This window comes from Zophobas morio, unplaced genomic scaffold (assembly GCF_036711695.1).
Source record: "Zophobas morio isolate AGI-343-1 ecotype UQ-CSIRO unplaced genomic scaffold, CSIRO_AGI_Zmor_V1 ptg000029l, whole genome shotgun sequence".
NCBI lineage: Eukaryota > Metazoa > Arthropoda > Insecta > Coleoptera > Tenebrionidae > Zophobas > Zophobas morio.
Window position 1 is genome coordinate 9,550,734 of NW_026972134.1, and position 19,733 is coordinate 9,570,466.

At 34.4% G+C, this 19,733-nt stretch overlaps 1 protein-coding gene across 1 annotated transcript; it reads right to left on the reverse strand.

Moving 5' to 3' along the window:
* Nucleotides 1–4,823: 4,823 nt before the first annotated feature.
* LOC135137527 (uncharacterized) lies at nucleotides 4,824–10,031 on the reverse strand. Its single transcript, XM_064067211.1, has 2 exons — nucleotides 9,851–10,031; nucleotides 4,824–8,426 (listed from the first exon to the last, which is right to left on the reverse strand). Exons 1-2 carry the CDS (start codon nucleotides 9,857–9,859, stop codon nucleotides 4,824–4,826), a joined length of 3,612 nt encoding a protein of 1,203 aa, XP_063923281.1. The 5' UTR covers nucleotides 9,860–10,031.
* Between the last annotated feature and the right edge of the window lie 9,702 nt (nucleotides 10,032–19,733).

Below are 19,733 nucleotides of genomic sequence, written 5' to 3' on the forward strand. Positions count from 1 at the left end.
AGGAATTTTTGTTGATGAGGGAGTTTGAATGTGGAATGAATGGTGTAATCGGTGCTGACTTTTTCATAAAACATGATGCAATTATCAATTACGAAAAGAATGAATTTTCCTTTTGGAGTAATGACCGGAAAATTTTTATTCCAATTGAATCGCAATGCGAATTTTATACAGAAATTCCAAGCAGATGCGAAATTATCAAATATTGTTATGTCGAGAATAATGACGACTATGTGGTCCTTCCTGATGAAATATGCGAAGGAGTTTACATAGCCGGAAGTATAGTCTCCGCTAGAGATAACTTGATACCTGTGAAAATATTAAACGTTAGAGACAGTAATGTTAAACTGAAAAATTTTCGACCAAAATTAGAGAAAGCAACCAATTATCACATTTGTGAAGCAAAAGAAACTATGCAATCGGTTTCGCGAGTTGACAAATTATTGAAGTTGTTAAAAACTGACGACTTAAATGATGAAGAAAAAATCTCAATTCAAAAAATTTGTGCCAAATACTCCGATGTATTTTTGTTAGAAGGTGATGAACTGACAGTTACTAATATTTATAAACAAAGCATAAGGTTACAAAGTAATGCGGCTCCTGTTTACGCTAAGCCGTATCGGTTACCACATGCACAAAAAGACGAAATACAGCAACAGGTCGGTAAAATGTTAAAAGACGGAATTATCGAAGAAGCTAGGTCGGAATGGTCCGCCCCTTTGCTAATCGTACCTAAAAAATCCGCAGATAAATAATTGTATCAAGAAATGGAGGATAGTCATTGATTATCGAAAATTAAATAAACAAATTCAAGATGAAAAATTTCCATTACCTTGCATTACAGAAATTTTGGATTCTTTGTCTGGTGCAATGTATTTTTCACATCTTGATTTATCACAAGGGTATTATCAAATTGAACTAGATGAGGCAAGTCGTCCTTGTACCGCTTTTCTTACAAACCAGGGACAATATCAGATGAAACGACTGCCGATGGGTCTAAAAATTAGTCCATCTGCGTTTTCGCGAGTAATGACAATCGCAATGGCGGGATTAAATTACACTAGTTGTCTCGTCTATATGGATGATATTGTAATTTTTGGTAACAACCTACCAAATCATAATAAAAATCTAGTTAAAGTTTTGGGAAGATTAAGACAAGTAAAATTACGGATTAATCCAAATAAATGCGAATTCCTAAAGAAAGAAATTTTATACTTAGGTCACGTAATCTCAGCAACCGGAATTTCCCCGGAAAAATTCGTGTTATTCAAAATTATCCGGTACCAAAGGATGCGAAAGAAACGAAAAGATTTGTAGCTTTTGCGAATTATTATCGACGATACATAAAAAATTTTGCATACATAGCAGTTTCGTTAAATAGGTTAGCAAAGAAAGGTGTAAAGTTCGAATGGAACGATGACTGTCAGAAAGCTTTTGAAACATTAAAAAACAGTTTGATGACCCCACCAATTTTAGAATATCCAAATTTTTCAAAGGAAAATATTTTTAATTTAAAAACAGACGCATCGGGTTCAGCGATAGGTGCAGTATTAACAAATGCAAATGACAAACCTGTGGCATATGCCAGTAGAACGCTCAATAAAGGAGAAAAAAATTACTGTACCATTGAAAAAGAACTTTTGGCAATAGTTTGGGGTGTTAAATACTTTCGACCGTATTTGTACCGGAGAAAATTCATTATTCAGACAGATCACAGACCCTTAGTATATCTTTTCGGAATGACAAATCCTTCCAGTAGGTTGAAGAAATTTAGGTTAATTTTGGAAGAGTACGATTTTGATGTTGTATATATAAAAGGTAAAGATAATCTAACAGCGGATGCCTTATCAAGAATAGAAATTAGTTCTAATGAAATCAAATCAATGAGTCACCAAATTTTTTGTACAATGAATGTATTAACAAGAGCGCAAAGTAAAGCTGAAAGTAAGACCTGCGAGAACAATGAATCAGTGTCATCCGAAAGGACTGATCACCCTGGCGTGGTGGAATTGATAAAACAGCCTGAACATTTTTTCGAGTTGCGTCCTATTTATAAAACCGAATTTGACAAAATACTTGCAAGTAAAACAAAAATGCCCAACACGTGTTCTATTTATAAAAGTCATAATTTAATTGTCGACAATGAATCAGATGTTATTTATATGAAATGGGATATTCGATCGGCGTCAGCACTAAGTGAGACGTTGAGAGTACTCAAAGATATTGTTATGAAATATAAGATTCCGGAACTAGTAGTAATTAAAAATAAAAAAGATGCATCATCATCATTTCTGCGTGAAGTAATGACTAGAGTTAACGAAGTAAGGTTCAGAGATTTAAAAATAAGCGTAATTAAAGACGTTCAAAGAATAGATGACTTAGAAGCGAGACAAATAATTCTAAATGACTTTCATATATTGCCTACAGGAGGTCACGCCGGTATAAACCGAATGTATAACAATATAAGGAAGTATTTTTTTTGGACAAAATTACGGAAAGACGTTGAGGAATTTGTAAAGAAATGTGATTCTTGTCAGAGGTATAAGCATGGAAAACACAATTTAGAACCAATGGTGATTACAACAACAGCCAATTCGGCATTTCAGAAAATCTTTTTAGATATCGTAGGACCTTTAGAGCAAGATGTTTAGAATAATCGGTACATATTAACAATACAGTGTGAATTGAGTAAGTTTGTTGAGGCGTATCCAATACCAAATAAAGAAGCCGTTACCGTAGCAGAGTCATTCGTTCAAAATTTTATTTTAAGGTATGGCATTCCACAAGAAATTGTTACAGATCAAGGTACAGAATTCTTATCGTCAACTTTCAAAGAGGCTTGTAAAGTATTAGGAATAAAACAATTAAATTCGACAGCGTATCACGACGAAACGTTAGGTGCGTTAGAAAATTCCCACAAACACTTAGGTGCGTATCTAAGAATACAAGTGGCAAAACATCCAAATAGTTGGAGTTCATGGGTTTCATTCTGGTGTTTTTCGTACAACAATAGCGTGCATAGCGAAACACGTTACACACCGTTCGAATTAGTATTTGGACAAACGTGTCGACTGCCATCGAATGTGCTTACTCGGACGGATCCTCTGTATAGTTTCGACGATTATCCATTAGAGTTAAAATATAGACTTCAGACCGCATGTAATGACGCTAGAAACAACTTGCTTTTGTCAAAAGAAAAAAGGAAAAAATTGTACGATAGTCAAATTTCAAAAATTGTAAGATATCCAACTGGTTCGAAAATTATGTTACGAAACAATGTAGGAAATAAGAGTGAGCCAGTGTATAAGGGACCATATACTGTAGTTGTAGACAAAGCACCAAATATTGTAATTAATATAGGTAATAAATTAATAGAAGTACATAAGAATAGAGTTAAGAAGTATCATGAATAATGTAAGGAAAAATTTTTTTTTTAAACGTGAGAACACGAAAAAAAATTTTTCTCCCGACCGGGGGAGGTGTAATGGAATAAGTAAGTTTGAATTCGTTAGTCAGCAAATGCTTGTCCATTGCAAGGAACTAGGTCATCAATAGTGTATAAAAGTGTAAGTGATAGCTAAAACAAGGAAGTGTTAAGTCTGGGTTTGTAGTGGTAATATGGGTAAATAAATGGATAATAAATATGTAGTGGTGTTATTAACCAACCACCGTCGTGACTAGTAGATAGGACATCACAGTTGTTATAAACACTGTGCGAGTATTTCGTGAAACAGGTAGTGTCCACTACAAAAAAGATGTTAGACGACCAACATTGTGTACCAATGAAGTCATAGAAGAAGTTGAAAAACGCATGGGAAATAATCCATCCAACTTCATTGAGGCATCTGTCTCAAGAAGTTGGACTTTCCATGCGTACATGCCATAAAATTGTGAAAAAAAAGCTCTACCTTTTCCCTACAAACTTCATACCCTTCGAACTTTTGTCGGCAGATTTTAATAGATATATTGGCTACTATAGATGTCTCTTGAACACCTCAACGATGATAACTTGCTGGATTTAAAATTCTTTTCTGATGAAGCTTGGTTTCATCTCTGCGGTATTGAGTTTATATCAATTTGAATCACAATTACGAGATTTTGTTTCATAGGTTACGTTAACTCTACAAATATGAAATGTTGGAGTGCTGAAAATATACATGTCTTTCTTGAAACACTACTCCATCCTGTTAAAATTGGTGCATGGTGCGCAATGTCTGGCAGACGTATAATTAGACCCAAATTCTTTGAGGAAACTGTAATAGCACAAAGATATGGAAGCAATGTCCTAAATGCTTTTTTTCAAGAGTTACAGGATGATGAATTCCAAGAGGGATTATTTCAAATTGAATTTTTTACGTGAATTCTTTGATGTTAGAGTGATAAGAATAACTATTGACCCAAAAATTAACCAATACTAGTATTGGATTACAGAGTAGTTTCGCACTAGAAATGTGGCGTATTTAAGTAAAAAAAAGTTGGATGGTGAGAGTACATGAACTATAAGCTATTTTCCATTTTCTACTTTGTTCCTGTAGGTATAGTACTTACCTTTCACTCAGTTAGGTATGATAAGTAATAAGGAAGCCTTACCTCCTACTTTATCAAAATTATTTATTTTCACACACAAACTAAAGTCATTTCATCTAAAATTTATGCTTTCAAAACATGTTGAACGACTCAAATTCTAAATTTAAACTCGAAATCACCCCATAAGTAGATCGACAGGTCTTTTATATAGTTTTTTTTTAATCTGCAATTTTCTACAATATTCTCACAAAGGAACTAAAAACAACAGAAACAACGATTTATTTTATTTCAATTAACATTTAACTTGAGTTAGTTAAGTATCTAACATGATGAGTATAACCTTGATTTTGGTGTGTGAGGTCCGTATTAGCTCCAAAATTTATTAAAGATGCAACAATTCTGTGATATCCACGTTCAGCAGCCACATGGATAGGCGTTTTTCCATTTTTATCGGAAATGGTGATGTCGGCTCCATATTTAATTAACAAATCGATGATATCTGTGTGTCCCAAAAAACATGCCGCAAACAGAGCAGTTTGTCCCGAATTGTCAACATCATTGATGTTTCTTCGATAAGAATCCACGTGCAAAATTCTTCTAATGCCAATAATATGATTCTTTTTTACAAGTAAATGCAAAAGAGATGCACCGTCGCTTTTTCTTTTCACAAATTTTATCTCCGAGTCCTCAAAAAAGGTCAAATATGTGCCGTCCCCAGATAGCGTGTTAAAATATAAAATAGTGCAAATAAAGCGTTCACGAATTGGAGCTGCTAATGGAAAACAGCAGCCATTAGAAGAACTGCGAACGTCGGTACTCTGATGTCGTCTAAGTATAACAAGAGCGCTTAAACAATTAAACTTTTTGGCATACGATTTAGCATCTAACGCAAATAAGTTATCTTTTTCGCGCAAACTATTTCTTTCTAACAAATATTCCAAGATGTGAAGATATTCTGCACTTTCAGTTTCGCCTGCACAAGTTTCCAACTTTGTATCGTCAACTACATAGCAATGAAAGCTTTTGGTTACTTTCACATCCGGATAAGGACTACCCCAGGAACATGCCAAATGCAATGCCGTCCTTCCACCAGAATCCTTGACTAAAAGTTGGTTCTGGCACATCTCTAACTCTTCTAAATCTTTGTGCAAAACTGCGAGATGCGTGGGAGAGTCCCTCGCTAATAATAAATCGAAAAAGTATCTAATCCCGGCGTATTTTCTGTCAAAGTAAAAATTTTCGAACTTCCACAATGTTCGCCAATTTTCGAACAGGTAACATGCTGCAAAATAATTTGCGTACAGTTTGTGGACAAAGCGAGGTCTTCCGTTTCGGATTTCTGTGATGAATCCACATCGGTCATTGTTTTTACTAATCTCTTCTAAAAAATTCTCGCACGTGACGTTCCACAGTTTTACATACTTCGAATCTACCAAACTGTACATAGCTGCAAGTGCATAGCTTTGGATTCTGATTGTTTTCTCTAGAGCAATCACACGGCTGAGGACACGATTTAAAATCTGAACGTTTGCTTTTTCCGTGTAATAGATATAAAATTTTTCTTCCACAAAGTGATAGAAGAGTTCTTGCTCTGAGACGGCATGTGTTAAATTTATCCTATGTGTATTCAAGATGCACTCTACCAGCATGTTTAAATGTAAAGGAATACTCAAAAAATATCCACCATCTATTCTGGCTATATTGTTTCTAATTTTGGCGATTGATTTTTCTAAATTATTTTCGCCATAAAGGAGTTCAAGGCGTTTCTTGATATAGAGAGACACTTGTGCATCGTCAAACATTAGGAGTGTTCTAGAAAGAACTCCAAATGCTAATTCTAAGGTTTGTTTCAAATAGTGCCTACATGTTAACCATTGTAGGGCACTTTTTTTGGACAACTGGCGTATCAAAGGCACTATTTTCACCAACGAGTCTTCACTTATCTCATCTAGAGCATCCCACAAATAGATAACTTGGCCTCGCTGAATTAACAAATTTAAACACGTTCTTCCAAATCTATCTAGAAATGAGTATTTTGTATCTAAAACGTATTCTAGAAACTCATCCTCGGTGCAAGAATTAGTACTAAGACGAAGACTTAAAGAAGAAATATCTTGAGGAGAGAACAACACAGTCCAAAATTTTGCAGACAAATTATTTTTAAGCTTTTTGGTAAAAGCTGTTTTTCCAGTTCCAGGGTATCCACTTACGATGTTAATGTTATTTTCTTGTTGCCCTGAGAAAAGTTCTTCTTCTTCTATGTAATGACCTTGAAGGCGGTATTGTTCTAAATCAAGAACGTTACAGTTACTTTTGACAAATTCGAGTTTTCCATTTTCCAACAATTTAAAATGGTGAAAATTTGGTAAAATCTTTTGGTCCTGTGTGTTATTAAAAATGTCTGCAACTGTGTCTTCTTTTTTAACCATTGTGTTTAGCGTAGGGTTCAAATCTTCACTGTCCTTCTTACAAGGGCTAACGAAAATTAACGTATTTTTGTCAGTTTCGTTTAAACATTTTCTACTAAAAACGTTCCTCGAAAACTTCCTACTTGTATATCCCATCGGTAAAACTTCTTTTTCCTCTCCTATCAAATACGGTCGATTTATCATTTGCAACAATTCATTCGTTGTCGTAACCTCTTTGATAGTAGTATCATGATCTATCAATTCAATTAAAGTAATTTCTCTGCTGTCTTGTATGGAGCATCTAAAGTTCGTTACTATCTTCTGAAAAAGCATTAAATGCTCATCCAAATCTGACAATTTCCAAAAAACTGAAAACTTCCCAAGTCCTACGGCATCAGACCCAAGTAAAACAAATCTTTTGTCTTTGCACAGATCTACAATTTTTTGGCTAGAATCGTTCTTGGGAATAATCAAAGGACACTTGTTCATCAACCACAAAAATTTAGAACAGTCTTCATCGTTCAATTTATTCACATCTTGAATGTTGTTTTTCGTAATTTGATACCTTTTTCTGAGTTGATTTAACTCTTTAGTGTCTTTGAGTTCATTTTTTAGATCTCCCCACAATTTTTGCACTTCTTGGAAACAACTAAAGTCAAAAAGGGCAACATCAAATAGAGAAATTGCGTCCCGGAATAATCTCATGTTATCATTAACGTTACCGAATGTTAGTGGAAGCAACTGTGGAGAGAGCACTTGTAACGCTACGATATTTTGCATCGTTTCATTGTCAAGTTTTTCTTTCGTGCCTTCACGGATGCTCCACTCTGTAATAAATTGTAAAAAAGTTTCTACGCTAGAGTCGCTGCAAAAAAATGCTTCCTTCATTAAAGTGGAAGTGTTTTCTTTAAGCTGGTCGACATTCGACTGGTGTGTATAGAAATAAAAGTTGTCAAAAAAGTGTTGATATTGTTCTACTGTCTTTGACGGTCTTGTGTCTTCAGCAATTCTGAATTTGTAGCAGTGTTGTATTTCGCTAGAAGTGTTCAACAGAGGTATTACTTTGTCTTTTACAATTTTTACCTGGAAACTTTCACCATCGACTATTTCAATAAATGTGCCATCTGCAACATTAAGCTTTAAATTTGTTATCAATATCAACTTGAAACCAACTACAGATTTTTTGACCTGCTGAAAAGATTTGAAATATTTTTTGATACTGTAGTTGCCGCTATCCTTCGTTAGTGCATCTGTACTAAATGGTTTGTCTCTACTCGCATGCTTCAACTGCAACGCATATTTTTCTTCAGTGTGAGTGTTGATGTTTTTGATTTCTAGAACTACATCGTCAAAGGCTCCAAAATTTTCGTCGTTCGAAGATATCTTGAAGTGTGCGTTTCTGTGGTCTGTCAAGAGTTGCAGGACCAAGCGGGTTACCATTAAATCCTCGTAGTCCTTGCCTTTATCGGTTGTTCCCGGACGTTTGTAAAATGTCTGAAAATGCAAAATAATTTTTGAGAGTAGGAATTTTTTAGGTAAATGTATTGAGACATCGCTTTGGTATTTATTACAATAATATTCAAAATGGTTGTTCTGTGAATTTAATATTTTTATTTTAGGTAAATTACAGTTCTCGTCACAATCTGTTTTACAACAAATATTGCAGTTCGGTTATTATTTAAGATTCTAAACATGGAAATTTTATATTCTTGATGATTGATGAACTTTATAAAAATAAAAATGTTCAGTGGTGACGAAAGAAGAAACTAAAACACGAAAGAAGAGCTGTTGTTTCAAATATCAGAAATCAGTAATTGCTGATGGTGGTTTCATAAAAGTTTGTCTAATGAGTCACAGAAAACAATATACAGGATATTGTTTTCTGTCACTCATTAAACAAAATTTAAATTTTATTTTAACAATATATTTGAATCCAATTTAGTACTAACATCAGGTGTGTGAACACAAAAACATTGGTTTTTTAGTTTCATTGTCACTTACATATGATCCTTTAGCATGCTATATTTGCCTAAAAAAAAATTTGAAAATTTTGATACAAATTTGAGCTTTTCCTTTCAGTGACTTACAATAAACTACTTAGCTATTGATGAGGTAATAATAACCCGGCTCCAGAATTCAAAGTATATAAATTGTAAAAACACAAAATGTAAATTGCTCAGCAACAGAGATTTTTAACTACATTTTCTGCAACGTTTTTTGCGATTTAAGGTGCTGGTAAAATTCTTTTACCGCTATTACTAAACACAAGCCATTTAACATCTGCAGCGGTACATTTAATTAATGTCGTAGGTTATTAAATCGATAACTTTTATCCAACTTATTAATAAACAATAATATTCTATGTACTAATATATATTTATTCATATAATATAAACCCATGGGAAACACGGTCGCACTTCCTAGCATTATACTTTGCGTCATAAAAGCCACAATTCTTATCGTCTCTTATCAAATTATGAACGAGGATTGCACAAAAACCACGAGGAAATTATGAAATTTGCATAATGGAAATTTAAAAACTAATAGGTTGTTTGATCTCTTATAGCCGACATTATTTGTGAAAAATTGAAACTTTTTACCTTGAATAAAAATGCTCATCACAATTGAAGTAATGTTATTTTTACATAAAATTCATATATTACTGAGCAGCATTCAAAAAAAAGTTAGTGATTTTAATATTAATTTTGATGACACGTCTATATAGAACTACAAGCAAAATAAATAAAATTTTGTTAAATTTTATAAATAAGTACATATTTTGTGAACATCAAGACAGATTTTGCTATTAAAAAAATATTCACCAATGTTTTAAAAAAAAGTTGAATCCACAAATACTAAAAACATTGATAAACATTTACTTTTTAAATATTAAACTATTAGTGATACAGAAAACTTACGTTTGCCATTACAGCTTCTTTTGATTGAAGACGTTTCTAAGAATTAGCTTCCTAATTTTTTATTTAACAGATACATATCGTAGAGAAAAATTCTGAAATATAGGACGTTTCGGTTTTCCCACAACAAAATTTAAAAAGTATAGACTTGTTGACCGAAATGATGGAAACTTGTTTAGCACTCACTGTTCGATCTTAGAATAATTTACGTTTTTGAATTATCGTCGCCGCCGCAGAATTACTCATTCTGATAACACAAGTCTGCAATATTTGTAAGTTATACAGTAAAACCTCTTTCATTCATTTTTAATTTTTCAGAATTATTTTGACTGAAAATAATTTGTTACTGTTTTTTGAATCTTTTTAGAATAGCAGATTCTATATGACACATTATTTCAGATAGCTTAGATACAACTGAGATATCTTGATATAAACAAATCTTTTAATTTTTTATAAGCATCTTTAAGGTCCTTATATTCGCAGCCATCACTATATTTTCGTCACCGTCATTGCGACTGTCACAGTTTCTCTTTTTAACTGTTCACATCACTAAAGAATTTTTCGCCGTAAATTATGATCCGTCAATGGTCTTGTGGTCAAATAAATCGATATTTACTTCTCTAACGTCAGCAAAACTGTTGTTGTTGAGGTATAAGCAACAGGCTTCGGTATTTGCGAAACTTAGTTAAAGTTGGCACATTTTGAAATAGATATTGCAAGATATTTTTCTAGATTCTTTCCATGGTATGAAGAAATTGATGTTGAATAGCCAGTCATTACCGTAAGCAAATTTTCGGCGAATAGTGGTGGGTACTGGGTAGATACAGATTAAACAGTAGCTGATCAAATACAGAACTCTGTTTGTATTGGTTGCTAACTGAGTCGTTCAAGTGTACTAGATGAAGTTAGGCCGCTTGAACCGTTCTAAACCACGCCCCAAAATTATTAAAGTTCTCAGCTTCTTAGAAAAATTAAAAAAATTGGCCTAAAGAGTTTATACAGTACTTCCTTCGCTTTCAGAACCGTGTCTTTATGTCTATCATAGATTCTTCTCATTAGAGTTCTGTGACGGGATATTTCAATAAATTCGCTTTCACTCTGGAAGTCACGGCTCGTTCGTAACTTGATCAATAATAACTTGAGTGATTCATTAATTTTTTTGAGTCACCCTGTATAAGCAGATTTAAAAAATATGAATGCAATGATAAATTACAAGTATAGTCTGATCATATTTTGCACATTTTCGAAAGGATTTATTCGGCAAAATTTTGAGATGACGTAATCAACTTTTTAGGGTGGATAAACAGATACATTTTGATTGAAATGTTTCCATGCTTACAATAACTTCAAAACGTGTACAAGATTTAAAAATATTCACTTTTGCAAAGCTACCTAATCTAGGACAGAAAATGTTGCATTTCATAAAGCTGCTTTAGAACAATGTGTCAAATCTTGTATCAACTTTTGCCCATTCGAAAGCAAAAAAAACAATTTTGAGATTAAAAAATGGGCATTTTTATTTCTAATATATTATATTTTCAATATTATATATATTTATAACTAGGTAGTTATTTAATTTTGTTTTTTAATTCAGTGTTTCAGGTAAATTGATTTTAATAAAAAGTAAGCCCTAATTGCAATATACCCATACTTTACTCATTATACTCGTATTTTAATAGTATATTAAAGAACGAGTTTCATAGGGCAAATATTGAGGGACGAATCCAAGTTTATAGAACGAGCGGCAAAGCCGCCAGTTATATAAAGGATGAGTGCCACAATGGCCTTATGAACGAGTTATTTACACTATTTTTTCTACCGCGCTCGTTTTTTCGCAAAATTTAATTGAAATTTGAATTTTTTTAAATCTGGGGAATTTTGTCGTGCTTGGTGATGGGTTGGTCTGACACGAACCACGAAATATTTGAAGTTCGAATTTTCACAACAACAACTGTAATTCGAATCAATTCGAGTTTTTGTAAGTTAAAATTGGTTAAAATGTCTCGTGAAGAAGTTAGTGAAGTCCTTATGTCTCCCGAAATACGGGAAATTTTAATTTGACATTTGCCATTGACATTCTGACCTGACATTTCTGCAACCAACAACTGAAATACCAGGCCTTTAGTTGCTAGAATTGCGTGGGTAGTGTGTCTATTTTGTTGCCTATATTGGGCGCAATTATAGGGTGCGAAGCAGAGACTTTAATTATGTATGTATATCGAGGAGGGTAGAATAAATTTAACCACAATTGATTCATTAATTTACTATTTATCCGACAAAATTTCGATATGACGTCATGAATTTTTTGAAGGGGATAAACAGAAACATTTTGGTGAAAGATTTACTATCCTTACAACAACATCGAAACCTCTGCAAGATTTCAAAGCATTCACTTTTGCACGTCATGATTTAATCAATAAAACAAATTCACTGATTCATTGATTTTAATTATTATTGAATTAATTATTTTTTTAGTCTACCTGTATAAACAAATCTAAAAAATATTAATGAAACGATAAATCACAAGTAAAAACTCGTCATATTTTGTACATATTAGGTAGAATATATTCGACAAAATTTTGAGACGATCTCATCAATTTTCAGGCAGTAATAAACAGATCTATTCTGATTAACAATTTACCATGTATAAAATAACATTAAAATGTCTGCCAGATTTCAAAGCATTTCAAAAAAATTAATGAAGAAAAATTTAATGCTGAATATGTTTCATTGTACTTCAAATGCAAGGCAAATCCTGTCGAAACAAACTTTGCCAATTTTTTTTTTTATCAAAAAAGCAACGGCAACTTGATGACGTGTTCAACTGAACACTCGTTATATACTAATTGTTTTGCATTACTAGTTCAGGAACATTAACACTTTTAGAAAAGTTTACTTTGTTTTATTTGGGCTAACCTGGTCGACATAAGAAATTGTTTTAAATTTTTTAGCATCATTGATTTTTCTTAATCATCTTTCTTGTCCTTGACTCTTTGACAACAAACAGCAAAGTAGTCTTGTTTTGATCAATACGAAACAATTACACTTACGTAAAATTAGGGTTTCGACATTCGTAATTTTGCTCTATATCTTGAAGCTTGCTTTATTAATAGAATGCGGAAAAATACATCAGAAAGACCCAATAATCGGCAAAGAACGTCTGGTATGACTTTTTACTTCGAATACCATAATAGAAACTTAGATTTTCTAACAATTTGTGTTTCATTTTTGCAGATGATGTTTTGCCGACTGTGTATTTTCTAGCAGTGAAAATGTACGAAAATAAGTACATGGTAGTGCTTCAAATTTTTGTGCTTATTATAGCAACCTCTATTGTCTTACTTAATTTGTACTATTTCATCAAGGAATTCAACATGAAATTTTTTGACCAATATGTCTCAGTATTTATGGGCACAGCGTCGGTAAGTAAATAAATAAAACTCGTAAAATTATTCAAAGTGTTGGAACATTGTCGAGCTATTTTACATTGGTCACTGCGTGTTTATTGTGCAACAAACACGATAAACCAATGTGCCTTAAGAAACATTTTTGTTTAAACCCGGAGAGGAACGAAGGAGGACGTATGGAGCGTCCCTACCCTTACAATGTGGGACAATTTTTCACGTTATAGTATTAGGTTTTTTTTAGAGCGTAGTTACTGGTGCGGCTGTATTATGGAAACGTTCGGCTATAAAACGTATTGATACAGAGTGTAGACAATCCCTAACCGAGCTAAAGGGGGTTACAAATAAAAGATTGCAACTGATACTCAAGCAGGCCGGACACGTAACGATTTTCGTAAAGAGTCATCTAGTATTAGTAGTGATAACTGCATTGGTTATTATTCCTGTCGGTAAAGAAAGAAGATTCCAGCTTATACTCGTTTTCTTGGAAGAATATCACCATTTGCCTATCTTGGAATTATTTTATTACCTGATATTTCCAGTATCCGCTTTGGTGTCCGTTCGTTTATGCCATGCACTATTGTATTTAGTCTCACATCTAAAATTTATCGTTCATGTGCTTCTGGATTTGATCGAAGACATGTGTTCGGATTATGACAGCAAAGACGACAACGAACTACTCAACTCAAAAGAATACCAAGATGTAGTCAGAAGGCGACTCTTATCTGCGGTTATCAAAATTAATGAAATAATAAAGTAAAAAAAAATTTTTATATACTTAATTGTTTTTACTGTCTCTTTTCATTCCAGAGTAACAAACATTTCGTCTGATGTATGTACTGAAATAATACCAGCAATTGTAATTTCGGGATTTTTAATGGCGCTTAGTGCAATGAGTTTCGCTTATCTTGTAAGCTGCAAGTATCTCCCACGTTTTAGGCTATACCTCTTGCAATTTTTAGGGTGACTTTTTCGGCTGTTGGTGTTATTTTCAAAATTTCATGTGGTGTTTCACCACAGCGTCTGTTTTAGTAATATACACGCACTGTGGCCAAGTGCTTGAAAATATGGTAACCAATTAAACCCACTTTGACGCGACATTAAATTTAAGGCTACATTTTGAGTTGTATGCAACTTTTACTCATGCAAAAAATAATATTTGGAAGCTAAAGCTGAGAAAAAAGTTGCATTTATTATAAATTTAGTGTCATGTTAAACGGCTCAGAATATTCTCAACCTTACTTTGACTTATTTTTTTCAGACAGAAAAAATTTTTTATACGCTTTGTCAAATCCGTTGGACCTCGTTTGATCGAAACAACAGAAAAATCGTTCTGCTTACACTGATGGCAGTTCAAGAGCCTAAAAAACTAAGCTTTACGGACACTGTTTCTTGCAACTATGAACTTGGAATGCAGGTAAAATCACATTAAATGTACTTAACCCATTTTAGGCTTTTTTTTCTAGGTTTCGAAAGTTATATACTCTTTTGCGGCCGTTATGGCTAGGTTAAGTGAATTCCATGAAAGCAATTAACTTGGGTTATGATAAATAAACACTTACTTAATTGGATCGTCAAAAATTTATTTATTAAAACTCATTGATTTTCTTTCACTAGTTTTTCTATTTTTTAACAAGCACGAGCTAACCTTCGTTTGTAAACTGATTTATGTCAGTATGCAACCTGTAACCTACTTACAGGATTTCAAATAAATGCTACTTTATTGTTACCTCACGAAGTGGGTTTCAACCAGAGCCCAATAAAACTACGTTTACGACAAATTATATTATTAAAGGTATTACATACGATAAGCCAATCACTGTTAAAATGCGGAAGGGCACCTCTTCCTTCCTCAGCGTAGGCGGCGGAGGCTCCTGACTCTTCCTTCGGTTCTCAGGTCCCGTCTCTTCCCGAAAATCTTCCTTGAAAAGCCCCTGAACTTGATTGTCTTCCTCCCGAGCTCCTCACTCGCCCCCTGCCCCGCTATCTCTCCTGTTCTTATCTCTCTTTTTCTCCCCGTTTTTTCCCATAGCCCCACCAACACTACGCGTGATAGATGCGCCACCACTTTGAATGCAAATCAATTCAAAATTAAATAAAAATCCGTTACACACCCCCCTATGATAACAAAAAAATTTAAATTAAACATAATTAAATTTTTTTCCATAAGATGTATCCCACCTAAGAAAAAGGAAAGAAATTGTAAATAAAAAAAGATTCCAGTCATACTCCAGAATTTTCTAAGGAGTAAACAACAAAAGAATTTTGAGAGCCATTTTCGTGAAACAGGAAAAGTCTCTTTGAATAGGAATTCGAACCCAAGGATTTGCAGATTCAGAGAGTCACGAACAAAAACATCCTCCATCGGGAGAACATGAAACCTCTGACTGCTAATCGACGAAGGGCAAAGTTAAATGTTAAAATCGAGAATCAAATGTCAAAATCTGAAAGTAAACGTCAGAATCGAGAAGAAATTGTCAAAATCAGAGTTTTATTGTGTGCACACGTCGTAATTGGGAAAAAAAAATCAAATTGTCCTGAGTCGGAAAAAAAAACCTACTCATCCACTCACCACATTCATACCACATACACGAGATCACTCATACGTCATATTCTCTCTCTCAGGCACATAGACTTAAAAAAATCATTCGTCGGTATTATCTGTTTTTTAATTAAAAACTCGCTAACGTCGCAATTTCCGCGGAAAGTATTATCGGCAACACTGCACTGATTTGATTTAGGGAATTTTTTGACATCAAAAATTTAAAGGTTATTTTTGAAAAGTCATATTTTTACTCAAAGTACAATAAAAGTTAAGATTATAACAGCTATAAGAAACAATAATAGGTTACTAGTAGTGCCCTGTAAACTTGTCGTTGCTTGAGGAAATTCCACATCGCCATCACTTTCTATTTCAGCGAAATCATCGTCAGTTACCCTCTCATCATCATCTGTTTCGTCTGTATCAGAGTCTGCTAAAGAAATTATGGCTGGTGGAATACTATCTAGAGGAAAATTCCCCATTTCTTTGTGCCAGTCTGCTAGAATTAATTCTTCACAATGCCGAATACTATTTTTCCACATTTGTGAATCAAAATTATTTAAAGCCTCCAACCACAAGTGGGTTACTCGATTTTTGTCTTCAGTATATTCGTGAATGTTTTGATTATAATAACGTTTGCAGTGTGCCCATGCCAGTTCAATAGCATTGTATTGACAATGGTAAGGTGGAAGTCGAAGCACATCAATATCATGCTGTTTCAAAATGTTATCAATTTCATATTTTACAGGAGTATCAGGTGAAATCGTGGGTTGAATTAAATCCCATAAATCTTTTTTTGTAAATTTTGGATCAAATGCAATGTTACATTTTGTTAAATATTCCTGCATGACAGTTTTGTTTGAAGACTTAGTTGGTGGTTTATCTAATTTTACGGAGTGATAGCTGGCATTATCCATAATCACGACTATTTTAGAACTTTTTGAAAAATTTGGTGAACAAATTACATTAGGTATAAATTGGTTTAAAACCCATTCTTTGAACATACTGGAATCCATGGTTTTATGATAATCTCTATCATTATTCATAGAGTGTAAGAGGAAGCTACACCCATTTATAAAACCCTCTGAGGATCCAGCATGCAAAACCGTAAAACGCTGTCCTTCAAATTTTGTGGCTTTATAGTTTTTTGTGTGCATATTGTCATGTACCCATGTTTTTAACTGGGAACCATGCTTGTAAATCCAAGTTTCATCGAGGAAAATGAATTTAACGTCTGGATAATCTGCTTTATATTTCAGGTAACATTTTAGAAATTTGATTCTTTTAGCAACTATATCAGGTCTTTCTATTAAAATTTTTCGATGATTTTCATACTTATATTTGAAACCCATTGCTTTAATTATTTTATATAGGGTACTTCGCGATCCTGTGTATTCTAAATTCTTTTGTGCAAATGAAAGAAGCGTATCCAAATTAAAATATTGCCCTGTTTCTTTGTATTTTTGAATTTGCCGTCCCAACTCTTCCCAAAAAAAGTGATCCTCGAATGCTGCAATTTTTTTTCTCCCCCCTGAACTTTTAGATGAGACAATTGGTTTGCCCGTTGTATGGCACTTCAAAATAGTTCTTACCGTGGACCCAGAAACCTAGTTTAAAATATTGATAAATATTACGTACTGAGCATATTTTAGTACCGAAAAGACTGTCTTTAAGTGTTCATGCATTTTTCTTCCAGTTATGGCTGGCTCCAATGTCAAAATTAAGTGGTAGCAATTAATGAGTGCCACTTTCAATTTAGCACTTAAAAGATTTCGCGTTTTGCGATGCATTTTTTGTTCTTTCAAAAATTAAGACATTTTTGAATGACGGGCTCTTATTGAAACTTTCAAAAAACAGGCGTGGCAATGAAGTATGGAATAACACTACATAGGTTTTTTTTTGTTATACCAACTTGATTCAACAGGTGGTGAGTTTTTAAAATAAAAATAAATTATACTACTGTCTCCACGATCATCACCCCGAAACGGCTTAAGATCTTTAACGTGCCAGTTTCCTAGGTTTTGATGACTCTCAGCCTGCGCTAATCTATATACGAGACGAGAGATAACCTTGGTGACGATACATGGAACATATTTTGGAGCTAGTTTACTGGAAAAGTGCTTTGATGCGTCTGAAAGTACATAATTGCGTTTCCACACCCGGTCACCTACTTGATAGGAATCAGCAGGACGGCGTCGTAAATTATGCGTGTGAGAATTTCTTTTATACGCTGCCGTTAGTTTTTGACGTACTGTCTTGTAGATTTCAGACAAGCCCTCCAAATTTTCAAAATATTGGCTCCGGTCAGGGTTCGTTAAATCAACTTTCGATGGGTCGCTGTTCCTGTCATAAAAATCTCCTGAAATTGGTACGTACCGACCAAAATTTATATACGTAGGAGATAATCCGGTGGCTTCATGAATGGCCGTTCGAAGCGCAAACCCAATTTTTGGTAAATGGACGTCCCAATACCGATGATTATTATCCTTAATGTAGGAACGAATAGCAGCCCCGGCTACTCTGTTCACTAGTTCTACGCTGTTTGTTTGGGGATGGTATTTTGCGTTATACCAAATCTTACATTTGTACAAATCCGCTAGCTTCTGAAAATCACGCGAAACAAACTGAGTACCATTGTCGCAGGTGATGATTTGAGGGACACCAAACATGAAAAAAGACGTTTTCTTCTACAAATTTGATAATTGACTTGGAATTTGCCTTACGAAGAGGATGTAATAAAATGAACTTGCTGAACCAATCACAGACCATTAAAATATAACAATGTCCCTGCATACTACGAGGAAGAGGACCTAAAATATCAATTGAAATCAATTGCCATGGGAAAATAGCCTTCTTAGAAGAACCCATCAATCCGGGAGCAGCTACATTAGTTGCCTTTTGAGCTGAACAAGTTGAACATCGAGAGACATATCGTTTAACATCAGTTTGCATGCCAGGCCAAAAATAGAGTTCTTGTATCCGTTCCAGAGTTTTATATGATCCAAGGTGAGCTGCTAGAGGAGAGTCGTGGCTTTCACGAAGCACTTCCAGCCGTTGTGATTTGGGTACTACTATTCGCCAACTTGGAAGGACATTTGGGACTCGATACCGAGGCCTCGCATGTTTATATAGGACATCATCCTTAACTAAATAATCCGGATAATCGTTTGGACGTTCCTCAAGACTTTTAAGCATGCTATGGTACCACTTATCTGTGTTTCACTACCCACCTTGCCAATCTACCACTGGGATCCTTTAAGTTGTTAAGCCACAGGAGACTGTGATGTTCAGTTACTACGGTGAATTTTGCCCCCTCAATATACGGCCTGAATTTATCTATCCCGAATAGAACTGCCAGGCATTCTCTTTCGGTTACCGAATATTTTTTCTCAGCCGGCGAAAGAGTGCGACTAGCGTAAGCTATCACTACCTCACCTCCTTTGCTATCTGGTTGTGTTAGAACCGCTGCCACTCCCACATCCGAAGCATCACTCTGGATGGTAAAGGGTTTAGAAAAATCTGGGCTTACCAACAAAGGAGCGTTTATCAAGGCATTTTTGAGTTGGTGGAAACAATTATCCGCTTCCTGCGTCCACAGCAACCTATATACTTTTTCGCTTGCCCAGGAGAAGAGCTGTTAAAGGAGAGGTGAAATCTGAAAATTTCGGAATAAAGCGCCTGTACCAGCCGCAGAGCCCAAGAAATCGTTTCATTCCTGTGACTGTTTGGGGTTTAGGAAATTCCGCCATGGCGGCGACTTTTTCTGGATCTGTATGCAAACCTGATTTATCCACAACAAAACCAAGATACTTTAAAGATGGTAGGCAGTACTCACACTTCTCTGCATTGATGGTTAAGTTGGCTTCTTTCAAGCGTTGGTAAACCTCCATAAGCACTTGAAGATGTTGTTCAAACGTTGGTGTCGAGATAACAATGTCAT